At 46.1% G+C, this 23,746-nt stretch overlaps 2 protein-coding genes across 5 annotated transcripts in view; one reads left to right on the top strand and one right to left on the bottom strand.

Annotated features, from left to right (window-relative positions):
* The window catches only part of KIAA1324 (KIAA1324 ortholog), a 99,988-nt gene extending 84,575 nt beyond the window's left edge, over nt 1-15,413 (bottom strand). For 2 of the 4 annotated variants that reach the window (XM_032249882.1, XM_032249883.1), the window contains exon 1: nt 15,046-15,413. In XM_032249882.1, coding sequence (XP_032105773.1) covers nt 15,046-15,198 — 153 coding nt within the window. In that variant the 5' untranslated portion in view covers nt 15,199-15,413. The remainder of the gene's footprint in view (nt 1-15,045) is intronic. The other 2 variants (XM_032249885.1, XM_032249886.1) reach the window with 2 other exon arrangements.
* Nucleotides 15,414-17,087: 1,674 nt separating this feature from the next.
* Nucleotides 17,088-22,697, top strand: CUNH1orf194 (chromosome unknown C1orf194 homolog). Its single transcript, XM_032249887.1, has 5 exons — nt 17,088-17,309; nt 20,493-20,609; nt 21,426-21,541; nt 21,993-22,117; nt 22,550-22,697. Exons 1-5 carry the CDS (start codon nt 17,229-17,231, stop codon nt 22,618-22,620), a joined length of 510 nt encoding a protein of 169 aa, XP_032105778.1. The 5' UTR covers nt 17,088-17,228; the 3' UTR covers nt 22,621-22,697.
* Nucleotides 22,698-23,746: the final 1,049 nt, after the last annotated feature.

The raw sequence follows: 23,746 nt of genomic DNA on the forward strand, positions 1-23,746 counted from the left end.
TTTTTTTTTTTTTTTTTTTTAATGGAAAGGTTATTCAGGGCTGGGCGTGGTGGCTCAGGCCTGTAATCCCAGCACTTTGGGAGGCTGAGGGAGGCAGATCACTTGCAGTCCACAGTTCCACACCAACCTGGCCAACATGGTGAAACCCTGTCTCTACTAAAGAGACAGGGTGTGGTGACACATGCCTGTAATCCCACCTGCTCAAGAGGAAGAGGCACAAGAATCGCTTGAACCGGAGAGGCAGAGTCTGCAGAGAGCTGAGATTGTGCCGCTGCACTCCGGCCTGAGTGACAGCAAGACTCCATCTCAAAAAGAAAAAGGAGGCCAGGCTGTGGCTCACGCCTGTAATCCCAGCAGTTTGGGAGGCCAAAGCAAGCGGATCACCTGAAGTTGGGAGTTCAAGACCAGCCTGACCAATCCAACATGGAGAAACCCCGTCTCTACTAAAAATACAAAAATTAGCTGGGCGTAGTGGTGATCCCAGCTATTTAGGAGGCTGAGACAGAAGAATTGCTGGAGGCGGAGGTTGCAGTGAGCCAAGATCACACCACTGTACTCCAGCCTGGGAGACTCCATCTCAAAAAAAAAAAAAAAAAAAAATAGCCGGGTTTGGTTGCACATGCCTGTAATCCCAGCTACTCGGGAGGCTGGGGCAGGAGAATTGCTTGAACCTGGGAGGTGGAGGTTGCAGTGAGCTGAGATTGCGCCATTGCACCTCAGCCTGGGCAACAAGAACAAAACTCTGTCTCAAAAAAAAAAAAAAAAAAAAAAAAGGCTGGTCCAAGTGCGTGGTGTTTACAACTAATTGATCACAACCAGTTACAGATTGATCACAACCAGTTACAGATTTCTTTGTTCCTTCTCCACTTCCACTGCTTCACTTGACTAGCCTTTGAAAAAAAAAAAAAGGAATACTCAGGCAAAGAAGACCTTCCCCATTATTGGACCACTGGAGTATGAAAGGCCCATATTTGCAGAAATTATCTAAATATGACAGGGCTAGATAGTTCTTGGTAATGTTCTGTTCTCAGAGCTTAGTCACTCCAGTGTCTAAGACAGCATTAAGCCCCTCTTTTTAGGATTCATCCTGAATGTAAATAGAAATTCTAAAGTGTGACTAAGGCAGGAGAATCCTTTGAGACCAGGAGGTCAAAGCTGTTATTTCTATATTCCCTTTTGGCCTATTGAATACTATTTTTAAGTAATCTTATTGCTTTTATAACAATGACACTTTCGCATTGTAATAATTCAAAAGCCAGGTGCGGTGGCTTATGCCTATAATCCCAGCACTTTGGGAGGCCAAGGAGGGTGGATCACCTGAGGTCAGGAGTTTGAGACCAGGGTGGCCAACGTGGTGAAACCCTGTCTCTACTAAAAATACAAAAATTAGTCGAGCATGATGGCAGGCGCAGCTACTTGGGAGGCTGAGGCAGGAGAATCGCTTGAACCTAGGAGGCAAAGGTCGCAGTGAACCAAGATCATACCACTGCATTCCAGCCTGGATGATAAGAGTAAGACTCTATCTCAAAAAAAAAAAAAAGATTTTTTTTTTTAAATTCAAGAAATACAAAATGCAAAAGAGGACACAAAATGTACCCAATATTTCAAATTTTTGTAAACTCTACCAAATCTGGATATGAAGAATTATTTGTGCCCACAGGGCACATTACAATAGCTAAGGCTCCTCTCAGATAGAGAGCAGTAGCTGTCGCCTACTGAGTGACATTTCTGTTTTTTTTTTTTTTTTTTTTTTTGAGACGGAGTTTCGCTCTTGATATCCAGGCTGGAGTGCAATGGCGCGATCTCGGCTCACCGCAACCTCCGCCTCCTGGGTTCAGGCAATTCTCCTGCCTCAGCCTCCTGAGTAGCTGGGGTTACAGGCACGCACCACCATGCCCAGCTAATTTTTTGTAGTTTTAGTAGAGACGGGGTTTCACCATGTTGACCAGGATGGTCTCGATCTCTTGACCTTGTGATCCACCCGTCTCGGCCTCCCAAAGTGCTGGGATTACAGGCTTGAGCCACCGCGCCCGGCCCGACATTTCTGTTTTACCCTAAGATGGTACCTACCTTGAGACCTTAAGATGCTACTAATTTCCAGAAGCCTAGCCCTAGAAGTTGCTTTCACCCAGACTCTATTTAGTGAGTGATCTGAGAATTCATCTGTCCAGGTTCCGAAATAGAAGAAAACTCATCCAACCTGAGACACATCAGATTACAAAACTGAAGAAAGCTGTAAAAGTCTAGGTAAACATGACCTCTAAGAGCTCTAAAGAAATAACATGACTTATGGAAGGGAGAGTGGCCCCACAGGTAAGCCCTAACTTAGTATGTCTGGGGCTAAAGTGACCGCCTAGTCTGTTTGATCTGCTATAAGAAAATACCATAGACTAGGTAACTTATAAACAATGGCTATTTATTGCTTACAGTTCTGGAGGCTGGGAAGTCCAAGATCAAGGCACCAGCAGACTGGGTGTCTAGTGAGGGCTCATTCCTCAGAGATGGTGCTGTCTATGTGTCCTCACATAGTGGAGGGGACAAAAAAGTTCCCTTGGGCCTATTTTATTTATTTATTTATTAACACGGGGTTTCACCATGTTGGTCAAGCTGGTCTTGAACTCCCGACCTCAGGTGATCAGCCCGCCTTGGCCTCCAAAGTGCTTGGATTATAGGCATGAGCCACCACGCCCGGCCTATTTTATTTTATTTTAAGACAGAGTCTTGCTCTCTCATGCAGGCTGGAGTGCAGTGGCGTCATCTTTGCTCACTGCAACCTCTGCCTCCCGGGTTCAAGTGACTCTCGTTTCTCGGCCTTTTGAGTTAGCTGGGATTACAGGTGTGCACCACCACACCAACTAGTTTTTGTATTTTTTGTAGAGACAGGGCTTCGACATGTTGGCCAGGCTAGCCTTGAACTCCTAGCCTCAAGTGATCTGCCTGCCTTGGCCTCCCAAAGTGCTGGGATTACAGGCATGAGCCATGGTGCCCAGCCCCGCAGGCCTCTTTGATAAGTGCACTAGTCCCATGGGATATTAGCACCTCCCAAAGGCTCCACCTCTTAATACCATTGCATTGAGGATTAGGTCTCAACATATGAATTTTGAGGGGTACACAGACATCAGACCATAGTGGTGACTAAGGTCCTTAGTGGAATCCCAATCTCTGGAGTCACTGAAGAATAAATTATGATTAGTTCCCTCACTTCAAAAAACAATTGGCATCCTCCTGTAAAGATGAATCTGTACACACCCCACAACCCAGCAACCCACTTCTAGGTTTATACCTTCAAGAAATGTGTACCTGCACACCAGAAGACAGGTTCAACAATGTCCATAGCAGCACTGTTTGAAATAGCAAAACACTGGAAACCTAAATATCTATTAACAGGGTAACTCATTTTTATATTGTGGAATATTCACCAAAGGAATATGTACAACACTGAAAATGCACAAAATACAGTAACATACAATAATGTAGATGAGTTTAGAAGTTTTGCGTTGAGTTAGAAAAGCAAATCTTGTAACTCTATATACAATGCAATATATTTTTTAAAGGTCAAAAATAAACAGATCTAAATAAGATTGTTTAAGGAGACATACATGTGAAAAAATAAAACCAGGCTGAGTGTGGTGGCTCACATCTGTAATTCCAGCACTTTGGGAGGCCAAGGCAGGCAATCGCTTGAAGTCAGGAGTTTGAGATCAGCCTGGCCAGCATAGTGAAACCCCGTCTCTACTAAAAATACAAAAATTAGCCAGGTGTGGGTCCCTGTAGTCCCAGCTACTCAGGAGGCTGAGGCAGGAGAATTGCTTGAACCTGGAAGGGGGAGGTTGCAGTGAGCTGAGATCACACCACTGCACTCCAGCCTGGGCAACAAAGTGAAACGTAGTCTTAAAAAAATTAATTGATTAATTAAATGAAAATAAAAATAGTATCAGATGCAGTGGCTCATGACTTTGGGAGGCCGAAGCAGAAGGATCACTTGAGACCAGGAATTTATGACCAGCCTAGGAAAGAGAGCAAGACCCCATCTCTACAGAAAATTTAAAAATGAGTGGGGCATGGATGCACACACCTGTAGTCCCAACTACTCAGGAGGCTGATGCAGAAGGATCCCTTGAGCCCAGAAGTTGGAGGCTGCAGTGAGCTATGGTAGTACCACTGTACTCCATCTCTTAAAACAAAGCAAAACAGTAAGGGAATAGAAAACAAAATTCAGGGCAACAGTGTCTTCTGGGGCTGAGATTAGTGACAAGCCCTCAGGAAATTGTATTAGCATTAATTATGTTCTGGTTCCTAAATTGGGTGTTGGGTTAATAACTTACATATATGTATATGTACATTTTACATATACAAATTACTACACAATTAACTAAATTTAAACAGTGAATAGGAGTAAGTAAAAAAAAATGTAATAAACTAAAAGAAATACTAAAATAACAGTGAGTTTTTTTAATGCTATAAAGCTGGCAATGATGGGAAAAAATCCGTGTTGTGGTAGTAGGGGGAGAAAAACTTCTCATACATTACTGGTAAGAGAATAAGCTGATTTGGGCTGGGCACCATGGCTCATGCCTGTCATCCCAGCACTTCTGGAGGCTGAGGCAGGTGGATCACCTGAGGTCAGAAGTTCAAGACTAGCCTGGCCAACATGCTGAAACCCTGTCTCTACTAAAAATATAAAAATTAGCCAAATGTGCTGGCACGTGCCTGTAATCCTAGCTACTAGGGAGGCTGAGGCAGGAGAATTGCTTGAACCTGGGAGTAGGAGGTTGCAGTGAGCTAAGATTGCACCACTGTACTCCAGCCTAAGCAACAGAGCAAGACTCTGTCTGAAAAAAAAAAGAGAGAGAATAAAGTGATTTATAAAGAAGCTTTTGGAAAGCCATTTAGAAATGGATATGAGAAGTGTGAAAATGATATTATCCTTTCACCCGGAAATTTCATTTCTAGGAATTTGTTCCAAGAAATATTCTGAAAGGGACATGCAAAAAAAGTGACTCTTCTAGGCCGGGCGCGGTGGCTCAAGCCTGTAATCCCAGCACTTTGGGAGGCCGAGGCGGGTGGATCACGAGGTCAAGAGATCGAGACCATCCTGGTCAACATGGTGAAACCTCGTCTCTACTAAAAATACAAAAAATCAGCTGGGCATGGTGCCGCGTGCCTGTAATCCCAGCTACTCAGGAGGCTGAGGCAGGAGAATTGCCTGAACCCAGGAGGCGGAGGTTGCGGTGAGCCGAGATCGCGCCATTGCACTCCAGCCTGGGTAACAAGAGCGAAACTCCGTCTCAAAAAAAAAAAAAAAAAGTGGCTCTTCTTAGCCCTGCTTATAATAGCCAAAAGCTGGAAACAAATTATATGTTCAACAGCAGGGGGTCAGTTATGTCAATTCCATCAGTGGAATGCTATGTAGCTATTTCATTCACTTACTGAGGGCCCACGTGTCCTATATATGATCTTGGGTGCTAGAGATACAACTTAACACACAAAAAGCCCTGCCTTCATGGAGCTTACGTATCAATGGGAAAAGAGGAATGAGTAAAATATAGAGTATGTTAGGGATCACTAGGCACTCGGGAGAAAACAGAACAGCAAATGAGATAGGAAATGGGTTGACATTTCAACTTAAACTTGAAGGGGGTTGGGAAGCAGGCCACACATCTTAGGGAAGAGTCTTCCAGGCAGAGGAAACAGCAATAGCCAAGGCTCTGAAGTGGCAGCTGCCTCTCAGGTCTGAGAGGCCCAGGAGGCTGTTGTGGCTGGAGGGGCGGAGGAGGGCCCCGTCAGTCAGGGAGGCAGTTGGCTTCTACTTGGAGGTAGAAAGCCTCTGGAAGATTCTGAGCAGAGCAGGACCAAAGCTGTCTTGTTTTCAGTAGGTTTACTCTCGCTAAGTACTACACAGTATGTGGGCAGGGTGGAAGCAAAGAAACTAGTCACAAGCCTTTTGTGATCTTCCCAGTGAGAGGTGATAGTCCCTTGGACAAGTGCAGGAGTAAGAAGCAGTCAAGTTCTGGATATGGAAATCAAATATGTACATAAAGAGCTCATGGATGCAGTTGGTTATACAAGTCTGGAGTTCAGGGAGGAGGTCCAGACTGGACATATTGGGAGTTACTGACTTACAGAAGCTATTTAAAGCTATGATGCTGGATGAGCTCACCAAGAAAATGAAAATAGAAGAGGCTGGATAGAGATAAGAGAAAGAGAGAGGTTCAATGACTGAGCCCTGGGGAACTGCCAGATTTAGAGTTTAAGGAGATAAGGAAAAAAGTAACCAAGGGGACAGAGAAGGAGCCACCAGGGAGTTAAAACAAAACTAGACAAAACCCCGCAGCAGAACTAGTGTCCCCAAAGCCAAACAGAAGAAATTGTTCCTAGGAGTTGAGAGTGATCATGGCTGTCAAATGCCCGTAGATGAAGTTTAATTGGGACTGAGAAATTACCACTGGATTGAGCTAAAGCAGTTTTGGTGGAATCATGAGGATGAAAGTTGGCTTGGAATGGATTCAAGAGAGAAACGAGGTCAGGTGCAGTGGCTCCCACCTGTAATCCCAGCACTTTGGGATGCTGAGGCAGGTAAATCACTTGAGGTTAGAAGTTCAAGACCAGCTGGCCGGGCGCCGTGGCTCAAGCCTGTAATCCCAGCACTTTGGGAGGCCGAGGCGGGTGGATCACGAGGTCAAGAGATCGAGACCATCCTGGTCAACATGGTGAAACCCCGTCTCTACTAAAAATACAAAAATTAGCTGGGCATGGTGGTGCGTGCCTGTAATCCCAGCTACTCAGGAGGCTGAGGCAGGAGAATTGCCTGAACCCAGGAGGCGGAGGTTGCGGTGAGCCGAGATCGCGCCATTGCACTCCAGCCTGGGTAACATGAGTGAAACTCCGTCTCAAAAAAAAAAAAAAAAAAAAAAGAAGTTCAAGACCAGCCTGGCCAACATGGCGAAACCCCAACTCTACCAAAAATACAAAAAGTAGGTAGGCATGGTGGTGCCTGTAGTCCCAGCTACTCAGGACGCTGAGCCAGGGGAATCGCTTGAACCTGGGAGGCAGAGGTTGAAGTGAGCCGAGATCACACCACTGCACTCCGACATGGGCGACAGAGCAAGACTCAGTCAAAAAAGAAAAGAAAAAGATAAAGAGAGAAAGGAAAGAGGATTTAGAGACAGTTATTATAGATTAGACTTTCAAGGGCTTTGGTATACAATGAGCAGTACAATGGAGTGGAAACTAAGTGACAAGAGAAATTGTTGGGGATGTTTTTTTATTCTATTTCTCTGTTTTTTAAGATGGAAGAAATAATAGCACTTTTGAAGGCTAATAGGAATGATTCAGTAGATGGGAAAAGTGAATGATTCCAGAGAGAGGGAAGAATTGATAAAGTGTTGCCTACATTAGAAGGTGAAAAGGAATGGCACTAAGGCCCGTGGTCACAGTGAAAGAGTTGGCATTAGAGATTAGCCAGGATAATTCACCCAGTCCACCACTAAAATGCTGTCATACAAGACCATTTAATGACTTAGAAAGATGTTCCTATTAAGTTTTGGAAAAGCAGATCATAAACAGTTAACGAGCACAACATTTATTGAGCTACGCATGCAATGCATTTTGCAAAGCACTTTTCAAGCTTTATCTTGCTCAATGCTCCCAGCTAGCCATAAAAGACAAAAATCAAATTATCTCCATTTTTCAGATGAAAAGTGTAGGCTAAGAGAGATGAATATCTTGCCCAAGGCAACATATTTGAAATAGTAGAATTCAGATTCAGCCGCAGGCACCAGACTTGCATAGCCTTACCTCCTGGCCAACAATGTCCCATAGAAACATAATGTGAGCCACATAACAGGACTTTCAATTTTCTAGTCATGTTTAAAAGAGTGAAAAGACCCAGTTGAAATTAACTTTAATAATATATCTTGGCCAGGCATGGTGGCTCACGCCTGTAATCCCAGCACTTTGGGAGGCTGAGGCGGGCAGATCACAAGGTCAAGAGATCGAGACCATCCTGGTCAACATGGTAAAACCCCATCTCTACTAAAAATACAAAAACTAGCTGGGTATGATGGCATGCACCTGTAATCCCAGCTACTTGGGAGGCTGACGCAGGAGAATCACTTGAATCCAGGAGGCAGATGCTGCAGTGAGCCAAGATCACGCCACTGTGATCTTGCCTGGCAACAGAGTAAGACTCCGTTTCATAATAATAATAATAATAACAATAATACATCTTATTTAGATAATACCTAAAACATCATCATTTCAACATGTAATCAATATAAAATATTAGTGAGATATTTTACATTCCTTTTGTACTGTCTTCCAAATCCAACATATACTTTACATTTTAAAGCATATCTTGATTCTTACATTAAATTTGCATCAGAAATACTTGATTGCTATTTAGAGCTCATAAAATTTACTGTTGAGAAAGTAGATTCATACACCCAAGTTGTGCCAAAGTTGAAAGTTTTTTCATACCGGTAATTGAATTGAGCATCTATTTTAACTTTATTGTTCACTTAATTAAAATTAAATAAAATTTTTAAATCATTTCCTCAGCTGCACTGGCTGCATTTCAAATGATCAACAGCCACACGTGGCTGGCGGCTGCCACATCAGACAGCACAACTCCAGACTCAACTGCTATGCATTCCTGACTCTCTTTGCCACCTTCTTCTTCTTTTTTTGTAGAGGTGGGGTCTCACTATGTTGCCCAGGCTGGTCTCCTGGTCACAAGCGATCCTCCCACCTCAGCCTCCCAACGTGCTGGCATTGCAGGCGTGAGCCACCATGCCCAGCCTTGCCAAGTTCCGTCAACTTTTCCTTAGCACATGTTTCACATCAACTCCCTTTCCCTTTTCAGCTCAACCCACTTCCATCACCCTTAACTTTTTAATAATTTTTACTACTATCAATGTTAATTAATTCTACTTCCACCAAAAATCTAATTATAACAGCTAACATTTATTGAGTACTTACTATGCACCAGGAACTGTTCTAAATACTTCACATGTCTTAACTCACTTAACTGTCATATTATAGTAATTAAGTGGACTGTATTAATATCCCTGTCTTAAAGATGAAGAAATTAAGCCGGGCGCGGTGGCTCAAGCCTGTAATCCCAGCACTTTGGGAGGCCGAGGCGGGTGGATCACGAGGTCAAGAGATCGAGACCATCCTGGTCAACATGGTGAAACCCCATCTCTACTAAAAATACAAAAAATTAGCTGGGCATGGTGGTGCGTGCCTGTAATCCCAGCTACTCAGGAGGCTGAGGCAGGAGAATTGCCTGAACCCAGGAGGCGGAGGTTGCAGTGAGCCGAGATTGCGCCATTGCACTCCAGCCTGGGTGACAAGAGCGAGACTCCGTCTCAAAAAAAAAAAAAAAAAAAAAAGATGAAGAAATTGAGGCATGAGAAGATTAAATAATTTCCCCAAGGTCATACAGTTATTGAGCAGAAGAGTTAGAAGTTGAATCCAGCCCACCTAGTTTTATCCAGACCCCATAGTCTGTACTTCTCCAAGCATACACATAAAAAGGGAGGTTTAAACATTCAGACTTGATGGTTTCCAACCAAAACAGTCATTAAAAATTTTACACTTTTATTAAATATTTCCTGAAAGCTCAGGGGTCCTAAATGTTTTCTAGATCTAGCCATTTCTCTGTGGAGTCCAAACCTCAAATAACGTGTTAGAACCAAATATAGGATGTTTTCAGGGAAAAGACCAAAATAAAAATAAAAATACAAACAGAAGAGGCCAGCTGTGGTGGCTCAGATCTGTAATCTCAGCACTTTGGAAGGCTGTGGCAGACGGATCACTTAGGTCAGGAGTTCGAGACTAGCCTGGCCAACATGGTGAAACCCCGTCCCTATTAAAAACACAAAAATTAGCCGGGCGTGGTGGCACACGCCTGTAGTTCCAGCTACTCAGGAGGCTGAGGCAGAGGAATTGCTTGAACCAGGGAGGCAAGGGTTGCAGTGAGCAGAGATGGTGCCAGTGCATTCCAGCCTGGGAGACAGAGCGAGAGTCTGTCTCAAAACAAAAACAAAAACAAAACAAAACAAAGAAACAGAAGAAGAACAAAATGCAGGAGGAAACAGAAAAGCCTAGACACTGCGCTCATGAAGCGAAGTCTCGTGCCAAAGGTTCAGGACTTTTTCCCCCGACTACAGGAGCTGATCCCAGGGACATCAGAACTAAGAAAAGGGATCACTCTGCTCCCTGAAGCTGTTCTTTCTGCATTTCAGATAGTAACTCCTACCATTCTCCCACTCTAAAATCCTGACAAAAATCCCTGATCTGCCCATCACCATCACCCTTCACCATCATTCAGTTGCCAAATCCTCTAACATCTACCATCAGCATGTTTTTCACACGTACGCCTTTCCATTTACCCCACTACCCCCTCCACCCACGAGTGCAGCCCCTTTATTCACCTCCTCCTTGACTTCAGTAATATTTTCGGAAATGGTCTCTGCCTCATCTCTCTGCTCTCACCTGTCGGCCCACCTCAACCATGTTTACTTTATATTCATGCTAATCCACTCTGCTAAGGCTGCTATCTCTGCCAGAAATCCTTCAGGGATTCTCCACTTAGTTTAGAATTTTTCAACCTTATCAACTTTGTAGCTCACACTATTGCACATTTCAGTCAGCTGGTCTGCTTGCAAATCCCAGGATCATTTGCATTTTCCACATGTGGACCTTTAACACCCTTCCTCCATCTCTGCCCACTGAAATGCTACTGATGATCTCAGAAGCAGGTCAAGTGCCAACTGTCTGAATTAGTTTTCCTTCTTTCTTTTTTTTTTTTTTTTTTGAGATGGAGTTTCATTCTTGTTGCCCAGGCTACAGTGGCGCAATCTCGGCTCATCACAACTTCTGCCTCCCGAGTTCAAGCGATTCTCCTGACTCAGCCTCCCGAGTAGCTGAGATTACAGGCGTGAGCCATCATGTCCAGCTAATTTTGTATTTTTAGTAGAGACAGGGTTTTTCCATGTTGGTCAGGCTCGCTTCCAACTCCTGAGCTGAGATGATCCACCTGCTTCAGCCTCCCAAAGTGCTGGGATTACAGGTGTGAGCCAGTGCACTCGGCCCTCAATTAGTTTTCTTCTCTTTTCCTATCAACCTCAATATTGCCATGCCTGCATTGTTTCCCATGTTAATCTTATGTCGTCCTTTATATGTCATTATCTGTGTACGTAACTGTTTTTCCTACCAACATTTATTAAGCACCTATGATATACCAAGGGTATGCACTAGGCCCGTCACATGTGTTATTTAATTTAATTCCTACAACAGCCCTGTGAGATAGGTATTGTCATCCCCATTTCACAGATCAGGAATTTGAGGCTGACAGAAGTTTTAACTTCTCAAAGTAGCATCCTTACTAAATGGCATCACTCATTTAACAAATTTTATTCCAATCCATGTCTGCCTGATTCCTAACCCATGGGCTTTTCAATACAGACTTGGGAGTCCCTTGGAGGGCAGCTAGCCCTGGAGCCTCAGGATAAGGCAGAGCGTGCCAAAGGCAGTTTTCTTTCCTCTTTCATTTGATTTGCTTCATTGTGCCATGGGAAATGCTCCTTTGGCCCTCAGTCAGCACTTAGCCTGGGCTGAAGAAATGATTCATGAAAACAAACATCATACGGTATGTTTAGTTCCATTTGTGACCCTGATTTTTTTTTTTTTTTTTTTTTTTTTAAAGATGGGGTTTCACCATGATGGCCAGGCTGGTCTTGAACTCCTGACCTCAGGTGATCCACCCACCTTGGCCTCCCAAAGTGCTAGGATTACAGGCGTGAGCCACCGCGCCCGGCCCTTGTGACCCTGATTATTGTAAAACTGTGAGAGGAATGCCAAGCGCCAGCACATGCCCAGCAGTCTAGAACTCCCAGTTCTCTGCCACCTCAGTTTAGGCTTCAAGCTAAACCTCTCTGTTTCCTGATTATATCCAGGATACCTCAGCTTTCACGAACAAGGCTGGAACAATATTGTTGTCAGCCTTGGCCTAATAGGAGTTTTTGCCGTCAACACCCAACATCAGCTCACAAGAAATTCATATGAAGATTAAGAACAGAGAAGAGTGGCCAGGCACAGTGGCTCATGCCTGTAATCCCAGCACTTGGGGAGGCTGAGGCAGGTGGATTACCTGAGGTCTGAGGTTCGAGACCAGCCTGGCCAACATGGTGAAACCCCATATCTACTAAGAATACAAAAATTAACTGGGAGTGGTGGCCCATGCCTGTAATCCTAGCTACTTGAAAGGCTGAGGCAGGAAAATTGCTTGAGCCTGGGAGACGGAGGTTGCAGTGAGCCGAGATTGTGCCACTGTACTCCAGCCTAGCCAACAGGGCAAGACTCTGTCTCAAAATAAATAAATACATAAAATAAATTTTAAAAAAAATAACAGAGAAGAACTGGTCTACCTTGAATTAGTTGTTTACCATTTGGGGTTAGAAGTCCGCAAACTTGTTTGATCAGTTCATATTGCCAACTGAATACTATAAAAATGGGTTTATTCTCTTCCTGATTGTTTTGGAGTGGAGGGTGTTCAGTGACCACTGTTTGCCTAGGGAGAATGTAAACAGGACTTGCGATGCCTGTGCCCAATGGACATGCCTCCTGAGCCATTTCCAATCTGGTGTGGGGTGTGGATCTAATGGGAAAGAAGCTGAACAGGAAAGGTGGGTAGGTAACTCTATTTTGTGTTTCAAATGTATTTTCTATTTCAATACTCAAAGCAATCCTTTCTGAGGTAGGTGTTATTTTGATACCCATTCTACAAATCCAAAAACCACGTGGTAACAGGACTGAAACCCCGGTAGGTTGAGCTCCGTAGCTTTCCACTACCCTAAGCTTACACTTTGTGGCAAGACCTTTTGCTTAGGCAAATATTGGTCATTCAAACAGGACCAAAGGCAAAATTTGTAAACAAGTTCAAGTTCTCAAGTATCAATATTCTTCCCTTCCTCCAAACCAAGATAACAGAGGTGCTTAATTTCGGAAATGTCTCCTATTTTCCATCGTCGACAAAGATCAACAAGAATTGGTAGTTGAACTTTACTCTCCTTACCTTTCACTCAGGAGACTCCCTCGTTTGATTCTTAGGCAAGTGGACTTTCTTGGTCTCATTATTTTGGTTGGTTAGACCACAGGCCATCAAGGCCAGTGAGCAGAGTCAGTGATGAGATCATCCCGTTCCCAGCCATTTCTAAAACAGGTTATAATGCGGCTGGGTGGAAATGTAGATGGCATGGGGCAGGTTGTCACTGGGCTAATAAAGGTTATTGAAAGTCCCACTCACTGGGGTCACTTATGTCATATTCATAATCTTCAAAGTCAAATATCTTTATTCACACAAAAATCCCACCCCACCCGACTTCTTCATGACCTGCTATGCTGTAGACACACATCTTTATAATAATATATATCCATATGGGATGGGGTAGTTATTGCTAACCAGTTCACACTAACAATTTATACAAAATATTCTGGGCTGGGTGCAGTGGCTTATGCTTATAATCCCAGCACTTTGGGAGGCCAAGGTGGGAGGACTGCTTGAGCCCAGGAGTTAGAGACTGACTGGGGCAGTATATTGAGACCTTGTCTCTATTTTAAAACATAAATATGGCTGGGTGTAGTGGCTCATGTCTGTAATCCCAGCACTTTGGGAGGCCGAGGTGGGCACATCATGAGGTCAGGAGTTCGAAACCAGCCTCACCAACATGGTGAAACCCCGTCTCTACTAAAAATACAAAAATAGGCAGGCGTGGTGGAGCATGCCTGTAATCCCAGCTACTCAGGAGGCTGAGGCAGGAGAATCGCTGGAACCCAGGAGGTGGAGGTTACAGTGAGCTGACATCACGCCACTGCACTCCAGCCTGGGCGACAGAGAGACTGCGTCTCAAATAAATAAATAAATAAATGTTTTAAAGTTATATATATATATATATTCCAATCTCTCAAAACCTTAGCCAAGTTTGATATTTGGGACTGTTTTTACAGTTCTAGATGCTTGACTTTTTATGAAGTCCACATTTTACAGAAATAACAGAACTTTTATTTTGCCTTCCCCAGCGTAGTTCTTGTAAATATCTTACTGTTGCCTCTGCCATATGGTTTCTAAAAAAGTTGCTCAGAGCACAGGCAAACATCATTATTTCTACAATACAGAAACGACTTAGTTTTGTGGCTCCTAGTGCCCTTTTGCGTTCATCCAAGATGACTTTTCAAAAGATATTTTTGGTTTTAAGCCATTCACTACCTATTGTCTGAATTCTGCTGCCAACATTGTGGAAACACCTTGAAACAAGACGTTGACATATGTTAGCAGAATTCAGAGAAGGAGAGCAGAGGTTGGCAGAAAACAAGATATTGAAGAACTGGAAATCTGCATAAAGGTGAGTTGTGTGCGGTCAGGTACACTAAACAAACTACGCTGTGGGGAGGCCACGCTACAAGAAGGAGCCACATTGACCAGTCTGCACGGTGACCGGATGTTTCATAAACAAGGAACGAGAGAGTTGGGATCCTGTCATCCATCCCTCTCACACGTCTCCCACCTTCGTGCACCGTTTTGTGTAGCCGTGAAAAAACCACGTCGCTCCGCCACCTTTCTCTGGCCTTCCTAACTCCTTTCCTCTCCCAGTACTCTCATTTCCTCTTTCTATTTTGCTTCTCTGTGCAGAATCTTTTGTTGTTAACCACTTTTAAGGTGAGTTCATCCCAGCTGGAAAATAACTCGTCTTCCTCCCTCATTCTGAATTCAGGTACCCAGGTCGCTCCCCTTCTTGGGGCTGGGACCTTTCTCGCTGAGCTCAGCATCCCAAGCTTCGAGGATGATCTATTCCTGAGTCCTCCACTGTGCTGGCCGCCTCATGACGCCAGACTGGTTCCTTTTCCCTCCCCCCAGGCCTCATCCCTAAAGAAATCTAAACTCCGTGGCCTCTGAAACTCTCTGCGCCTGGGTCCCCAAGGTCTCTGCTTGGATCCAAGACTTTTGTGGCCAAAGCGGGGTCCGGTCGGGGGCGGCAGTACCTCTTTGCAGGCGTGAAGCTCCTGTCCCGTTCCCTGGGTCACCTGGAAGGCGGTCCCAGCCCAGAGCAGCAGCCGCAGCAGCCGCGGTGTGCGCCTCTCAGTTCTTCCCCTGCCTCTGGCGGAGAGATGGTGGCTGTGCCCAGGCTCAGCCATAGCGTCGTCCTGAGTGAGCGGCAGTAGCGACTCAGGTGCTGCTGCAGCTGCTTCTGCTGGCAGAAGGCGGAAAAAAGGGGAGGGAGGTACACAGTGGGAGGATGCAAGGGGCCAGGCTCGCTCCAGTCACCTCCCTGCGACTACGCCAAGGCCGCCCATCCTTCCTCCTCCCTCTGTCCTCTTCTCCTACCCACGTCGCCTTGACAACCGCCTCCTCTCTGGCTTCTCGCGGGTGGGGCAGGGACCACGCGCGCCTCTGCCGCTCACCTGCCTGTCGCCACGGCAGCCGCCACCGCTGGTGCGCGGGAGAGCGCGCGCCCGGGGTGCGCAACCGGCCCAACAGGCAGGCCAGAGGCTTGCGTGAAGAACGCGGTGGAAGCATCTTCCAAGCCAGTGCCAACAAATTTCCGTTTTCTACTGCCCTTTCGGGCCCGGGGTTATTTATGAGCAGCTCTGATTTTGCAAATGTGCCGTGTGAGCCGAGAGAAAGAAGATGGAGTGATCACCCTCCATAAGTCGTCGCCCATAAGAGGCCCCAGTATGCGTTCCCTCCTGCAAAGGCCGCTCCTGCTGTGGATCTTACATCCCGCCAAATCCATCCGTACTTTTTCTTTTCTTTTTCTTTCTTTCTCTCTTTTTTTTTTTTTTTTTTTTTTTTTGAGATGGAGTCTCGCTCTGTCGCCCAGGCTGGAGTGCAGTGGCGCGATCTCGGCTCACTGCAACCTCCGCCTCCCGGGTTCGAGCGATTCTCCTGCCTCAGCCTCTCGAGTAGCTGGGACTACAGGCGCGTGCCACCACGCCCACCGGAGTTTCACCAAGTTAGCCAGGCTGGTCTCCTGACCTAGTGATCCGCCCGCTTCGGCTTCCCAAAGTGCTAGGATTACAGGCGTGAGCCACCGCGCCCGGCCCCATCCATGCTTTTACAACCGGCTAGATGAGAAGCCCTGACGCTGTAGTTGATCCCAGTTTAAGCAAGGGGTTTACCTTGGCCGCTAGTTTCCAAGTACCGCACGTGGGCCTCGCTCTTTCCCTCTCTCTCTCTGAGGTTCTCACTCTCTTTCCCAGACTAGAGTGCAGTGGTGCGATCTCAGTTCACTGCAACTCCCCTCACCCGGGTTCAAGAGATTCTGTTGCCTCAGCCTCCCTAGTAGCTGGGATTACAGGCGCCCACCAACACGCCCGCTAATATTTTTCCTATTTTTTGTAGAGATGAGGTTTTGCCATGTTGCCCAGACTGGTCTCGAACTCTTGGGCTTAAGCGATCCGTCCGCCTTGGCTGAGATTACAGGCATGAACCACGGTGCCCAGCCCTCTTTGGTCTCATGACATCCTCACTTTTTCACGGCTTTGAAAGCTTTTTGTTAGGTGCGAGGGAGAAGGAAATTTGTGGGTCATCTTTCAGGACTTCCTCGATTTTTTTTTTTTTTTTTTTTTTTGAGATGGAGCCTTACTCCGTTGCTAGGCTGGAGTGCTCCCGGGTTCAAACGATTCCCCTGCCTCAGCCTCCCGAGTAGCTGGGACTACAGGCGCGCGCCACCAGGCCCGGCTTTTTTTTTTTTTTTTTTTTTTTTTTTTTTGTATTTTAGTAGATAACGGGGTTTCTCCATGTTGGCCAGGATGGTCTCGATCTCCTGACCTCGTGATCCGCCTGCCTCGGCCTTCCAAAGCGCTGGGGTTACAGGCGTGAGCCACCGCTCCCGGCCCTCAACTGAAGTCTTTTGCAGAAGTCCTGATGGTGAGCAGCCGGCGCTTTTCCGCCGAGGCTCCGGAGTGCAATTCCAAGGCTCCGGGCGGGCTCAGCGGCACTTTCCCTCTGCATTCCCCGGAGCTTCCTCCCCAGGGCCCTCCCGCGGTCAGCCGCCAGGTGGCGCCCTCCTCGAAGGGAATTCCTCTGTCATAGATGGCTGGGCAGTTGCCTGGCAACCGAAACCGGCGTTCCAAACAATTGGGACCCGGGATCGTCTGCGGGCGAAGTTGTGCTGCAGCTGAGCAGGCCTCCCATCCCTCTTAAAATACTCAGGCATTTAGCCATGCCTCCCACCCGGGACCCTTTCCAGCAGCCTACATTAGATAACGATGATTCCTACTTAGGAGAACTGCGGGCTTCCAAGGTACTGTGGTTTCTTGCGCAGATTCCCAGTAGGGTTGCCTGTAGTCTTCTTTCTGTCGGTGTGATGGACAGAGATGGTAACATAAAGGACTCCGGTGAAGACACTAAGTCGGGTACCAGAGAAGTCTGTTTTCTGCCTGCCTCCCTGTCTCCATATTCAGGTCAGCTAAAGTTTCAGAGGAGTGTTTGAGCAGAGGAAAGTAGAGCTCTAGTCTAGAGGAATAAGGGGCTCTGGCAGCTCAAATCAGTTGTGAGTATAAGTTATGGAAGGGCCCAGGTTCCTTCAAGCTACCCATTTCCCTGTTTGGAAGACTGTTCTCTGAGATATGGGGTGGGAGAGAATCCTCTGAAAGCCACCAGAGGTCATGCTTTGTACATCTGTGTTCACACTGTCTCTGTCTTCTGGTTAATTCCACAGTGTGTTTGTGTATGTGTGTGTGTGTGTTTGGCAGGATGGTGGTCACTGATTTCAGAACTTAGATGATATTTCTTCTGGTATTAGTGTTTGGGATATTCGAAGTGGCGCACAATAAGATGAATTAAGTGGTAATTGTGGTCTAATAACAATATTAAGAGCCCCTTTTTATTCAATACTTTTTTACTATATGCCAGACACTCTGCTAGATACTGAGGATATATAAATAAATTAGATGTAGCTTCTGCTGTCAAGGAATTCTAGTAGTAAAGAGCGACCGACGATAGCAAAAATGCTTGCACAATAGCACGTGCTGTGACAGAGTTGTGTTTAGGGTGCCGTGGGAATCAGGAACTTAAAGGAAAGCTTCACAGAGCAGGTGTGTTTTGATGTCCAAATATGAATTAGGTAGGCCAGGTGAGGGAGGGGGTAGAATGTGAGTTAGGAAGAAGGAAACAGGAACCAGATACGCAAGGCAAAGGAAGCAGCGGGTGCAAATACATGAAAAGGAGAGAAAGAAGGGCCTATTTGGGGAGCTGCAAATAGTCCAGAAGGGCTGGAATGTAGGCGTGAAACGGAGGCACTCAGCAATCAGAGCTGGAGAGATGCCCTTGGTGGGCTGAGCGTGCTGTGTACACTATGCTGGCTAGCTATGGTTTCATCCTACTGATGTGAGAATCATGCTGGGGTTTTTTGTTTGTTTGTTTGTTTGTTTTTTTTGAGACGGAGTCTCGCTCTGTCGCCCAGGCTGGAGTGCAGTGGGGCGATCACACCTCACTGCAACCTCTGCCTCCGATTCTTCTGCCTCAGCCTCCTGAGTAGCTGAGGCTACAGGTGCCCACCACCATGCCGAGCTAATTTTTGTATTCTTAGCAGAGACGGGTTTTCACCATATTGGCCAGGCTGGTCTTAAACACCAGGCCTTGTGATCCGCCCGCCTTGGCCTCCATAAGTGCTGGAATTACAAGCGTGAGCCACCTCGTCCCACCAGATTTTTTTTTTTTGAGACAGGATCTCCTTGCTCTGTCACCCCAGCTGGAGTGCATTGGTGCAATCTTGGCTTACTGCAGCCTTGAACTCCTGGGCTCAAGCGACCCTCCCACCTCAGCCTCCCACGTAGCTGGGACTACAGGTGGGGCTGCCACACGTGGCTAATTTTTATTTTATTTTTTCATAGAGCCAGCATATTCCTTTGCTGCCCAGAACCCCTAACCTCAAGTGATCCTCCTGTTTTGACCTCCCAAAGTGCTGAGATTACAGGCATGAGCCATGACTCCCGGCCCCATAGCAGGATTTTAAGCACCACAATGACACATAGCACTTTGCTATATTGGGGGGAAGGAGGATTACAATGTTGGACAGGTCTAATGAGAGTTCTAATAGGTTGTTAGTTGCCCTCACTGGAATTCAGTCCAATGACATATTGGAGTCAGCCATTTTTGAATGTCATGTGTTAAGTCGCTGTGCTAGGAACTGGGGAAACAGTGGTGAATATAGCATTTTACATATAATGAAGAAATCTGTTATATGCTTTTTACATTCATGCCTGTGAGGTTTTATTGAGAGGACTGAATGTTCAGTGGACTTTTTCTGCCATTCCTGCAATCAATGACCCTTCCCTGCTTACTGGAATCTCTTTCTCACCTGCACTCTTCTGATTTCATGTCTGATTGCTTCTCTGAGGCCCTCCTCACTCCCAGGTATAATACTGTACAATTGTCACGAACCAGCTCTTCCCTTTTGGGGTGACTCCATTTTGCAGCCTTCAACTACTACTTTGTGCAGACAACCAATCCTTCTGAGCTCTCCTCCTACAAGTTACACTTCCAATTTTCTACCTGTTATTTGCATTAGAATGTCTCGCCTTTTCTTCAGACTCACTACATCTAAACCTGAGCTCATCATTTTTTTCTATCTGCTCCCGACCCTTCACCCCCTCATCTCACTCTACCCCTTCTCCTACATTCCAGGCCTGTTTCTTTCATTTCCAAGAAACTTAGGATGATCATGAGTCTGGAGAGTCTTGCCCCATACTGTTTTCTTTGCAGATGTCTGCGATTCAAATAAAACCAGACAGGGCCAGGAGCAATGGCTCCTGCCTGTGATCTCAGCATTTTGGGACGCTGAGATGGGTGTATCGCTTGAGGTCAGGAGTTCCAAACCAGCCTGGCCACCATGGCAAAACCCCATCTCTAGTAAAAATACAAAAATTAGCTGGGCATAATGGTGCATGCCTGTGATCCCAGCTACTTGGGAGGCTGAGACAGAAGAATGACTTGAATCTGGGAGGGAGAGGTTGCAGTGAGTCAAAATCATGCCACTACACTTCAGCCTCAGCAACAGAGTGAGATTCTGTCTCAAAAAAATAAAACAAGGCAGGGCACGGTGGCTTATGCCTGTAATTCCAGCACTTTGGAAGGCCGAGGCAGTTGGATCACAAGGTCAGGAGGTGGAGACCATCCTGGTTAACATGATGAAACCCTATCTCTACTAAAATACAAAAAAATTAGCTGGGTGCGGTGGTGCGCGCCTATAGTCCCAGCTACTCGGGAGGCTGCAGCAGGGGAATTGCTTGAACCCGGGAGGCAGAGGTGGCAGTGAGCCAAGATTGCGCCACTGCACTCCAGCTCTGGCGACAGAGCAAGACTCTCTCAAAACAAAAAACAAAAAACAAAAACTGATGGAATAAGGGGATGCTACTGAAGCTAACCACATCAACAAGGCTTCCCGTAAAACCGGTTTTTCCTGGATATGGTTTCTCTTTTGCAGAAATTGCCATACAAGAACCCAACTCACCTTGCTCAGCAGCAGGAACCCTGGAGTCGGCTCAACTCAACCCCCACAATTACTTCCATGAGGCGGGATGCCTACTATTTTGATCCAGAGGTAGCGAACATTGAAATATTATTTATCTTGGTAGCCATTTAGGGTTCTTCTTCTTCTTTTTTTTTTTTCCCCCTGTCACCCAGGGTGGAATGGTGTGGCCTGATCATGATTTATCACAGCCTCAACCTTCCCAGCTCAAGCAATCCTCCTGCCTCTGCCTCCTGAGTAGCTGAGACTATAGGCATGTGCCTGACATGCAGCTGTTTTTTTGTTGTTGTTCTTTTTTTGGAGAGATGAGGTCTCAGGCTGGTCTCAAACTCCTGGCCTGGCGCGATCCTCCCACTTCAGCCTCACAAAGTGCTGGGATTACAGGCATGAGCCACTGCACCCAGCCCTTAATATTCTTTTTGAAAGTTAGTCTGTCCCTAACTGCTTCAGTATTTTTCCTTTTGTCTCTAACCTGAGGTCCTACCAAACCCAAAGCCAAAAACCAATTTATCGGCCTCTGTGAAGCCAGAAGGCTTAGGTTTTGCTCCAGGCAGTTATCTAGAGCAAATCATTTTACAAACCTTCTCATTCTCTGACTAAAACAAGGACTGAATATAAGCATGAATGAGGTAAAGTTCATTAAGCCCACTTCAGGGACAATATTCGTGAGTCTCCAAAGAGAGCTCACCACTCCCTAGACCTAACCCTTAGATAATTCCATATTGACAAGAGTTATCATGTACAACAACATACTGTGTAAGGAGCTGGTAGATTTCAGACCCAACAGGGGCTTCACTATACTTCTGGGGAAGAGTAGAACACAACAGAACCCGACTAGAGGAGGGGCACCGGTGGCTGAGCTAACCCTGAGGGGACTGACTTCTGTAGATACCGAAGGATGACCTGGACTTCCGCTTAGCAGCCTTGTACAACCACCACACTGAGGCATTCAAGAACAAAAGTGAGATGCTGCTACACCAGACGACCAAGGAGGATATCCGTAGGTAAGTGGTAGAGGCAGAGCCCCTCCAGCCCACACATGCTGCCATCCAGTCATATACGGGAAGTGATAATCCCTAGGTACTCATTGGTATACAAATTTCTGTATTTTTACATCTGTGTCCATAATATAGTTTCTGTATTTTCACTGTCTAAGATGAACAGAAATCCCCCAAGATTAAGCCGGGCATGGTGGCTCACGCCTGTAATCCTAGCACTTTGGGAGGCCGAGGTGGGTGGATCACCTGAGGTCAGGAGTTCAAGACCAGCCTGACCATCAAAAAAAGAAATCCCCCAAGATTGTGCTCATCTATACAAAGAAAATCTTTGGTTAATCCCACAGAGGTAAAAAGGGTCTCTGGCTGCTTTATTTCTTGAGATGGCACTCAACTACCTTGCCCTCCTCACCTTTCTGATTGATTTCACTCTCCCATTCTTCCCTACACCTTCTTCTAGAACCAACATCCAATTCCCTGGAGAATTTTTAACCCCTCCCACTCCACCCATCACTTTCCTGGCTAACATCAGACACTGGATCAACCCTAAAAAGGAGTCCATCCACAGCATCCAGGGATCCATAGGTAAGGGTTAGAAGACTGGGTAAGCAGATGGAGCAGTGGGGAAGTCTTTCTAAATGGACCCATGAATCAGGGATTTGAGGTGACTGGACCGAAGGGAAGATGAGGGATTTCTGTGGGTCTTGGAAAGCAGTGATTAAGTTGGCACGTACCAGATTAATACCAGGGGATATGCTGACTGTAGAGCTAGGAAGTTAATTCAATTTTTCAGAGCGTCTTTGCTCAGCCTTAAGTCTAGGAACAAACATTTACAGCAAGGGCAAAAACCTGGCGATAGAAGACCTATAACTACCTCCCATCAGTCATCCATATGCTAGTCTTCGCAGCTGTTATGAGAAGCTTCTCTGCAGTACCCACACTGTATTGATGATTAAAGTCTCCTAGAAAAGGCCAAGGATCTGAAATTCAATCCCCTTCGTTCTCTTTGCTCCACAGTGTCCCCTCACACTGCAGCCACCAACGGGGGTTACTCCCGAAAGAAAGATGGTGGCTTCTTCTCCACCTAGTGTTGACAGGCCCCTGGACTTAATTATAGTGGAACATCCTGAGGCCACTTCCATTAAATAGATCTGTGCAAGATGAAGTCTGAAGTGTCTGTTATCCACAAATTGCCACCTTACTACTCTTAAAATACGGGAAGGAAATTACCCAACTTGTAGAAACTAGTCCTTTTGGGTGTATTTGCAACTTGGAAAATCATATCTTGCTGAAGATTTAGGACAAAGCGGTCTTTGGTAGGATACAGATATTCACATTTTTGTTTGTTTGGTTGGTTTTTGAGACTGTGTCACTCAGGCTGGAGTACAATGGCACAATCTCAGCTCATTGCAACTTCCGCCTCCCGGGTTCAAGAGATTCTCCTGCTTCAGCCTCTCAAGTGGCTGAGATTACAGGTACCCACCATCTTGTGAGGCTAATTTTTGTATTTTAGTAAAGAGAGGGGTTTCACCATGTTGGCCAGGCTGGTCTTGAACTCCTGGCCTCAGGTGATCCGCCCACTTCAGCTTCCCAAAGTGCTGGGATTACAAGCATGAGCCACCGTGCCTGGTGATATTCACATTTTGTAAACTGAAGTCACTGCCACCATGCAGAGCCAACCATTCAACACTGCCAGCAAAACTTTATGTACCAGGAACTGAGCTAAGTGTTGAAACAAGAACGGACATGAGCTACCTTGTAATTTCAGAAGCACCAAATAGCATCAGCATTTATGCTAAGGTCACACTTAAGAGACTTAGCCCTCCTGGGTTTAGGCATCTGCTGGGCTTTACTTTTCCTTGGTTCCATCTCCCTGGTCCTGACTCCTTGCCATTGTTTTTTTTTTTTTTTTTTTTTTTTTTTTTGAGACGGAGTTTCACTCATGTTACCCAGGCTGGAGTGCAATGGCACGATCTCGGCTCACCACAACCTCCGCCTCCTGGGTTCAGGCAATTCTCCTGCCTCAGCCTCCTGAGCAGCTGGGATTACAGGCACGTGCCACCATGCCCAGCTAATTTTTTGTATTTTTTTTAGTAGAGACGGGGTTTCACCATGTTGACCAGGATGGTCTCGATCTCTTGACCTCGTGATCCACCCGCCTCGGCCTCCCAAAGTGCTGGGATTACAGGCTTGAGCCACCGTGCCCGGCTCCTT

The sequence above is a fragment of the Sapajus apella genome, unplaced genomic scaffold (assembly GCF_009761245.1).
Source record: "Sapajus apella isolate SASKATOON/1434 unplaced genomic scaffold, GSC_monkey_1.0 scaffold69, whole genome shotgun sequence".
Classification (NCBI taxonomy): domain Eukaryota; kingdom Metazoa; phylum Chordata; class Mammalia; order Primates; family Cebidae; genus Sapajus; species Sapajus apella.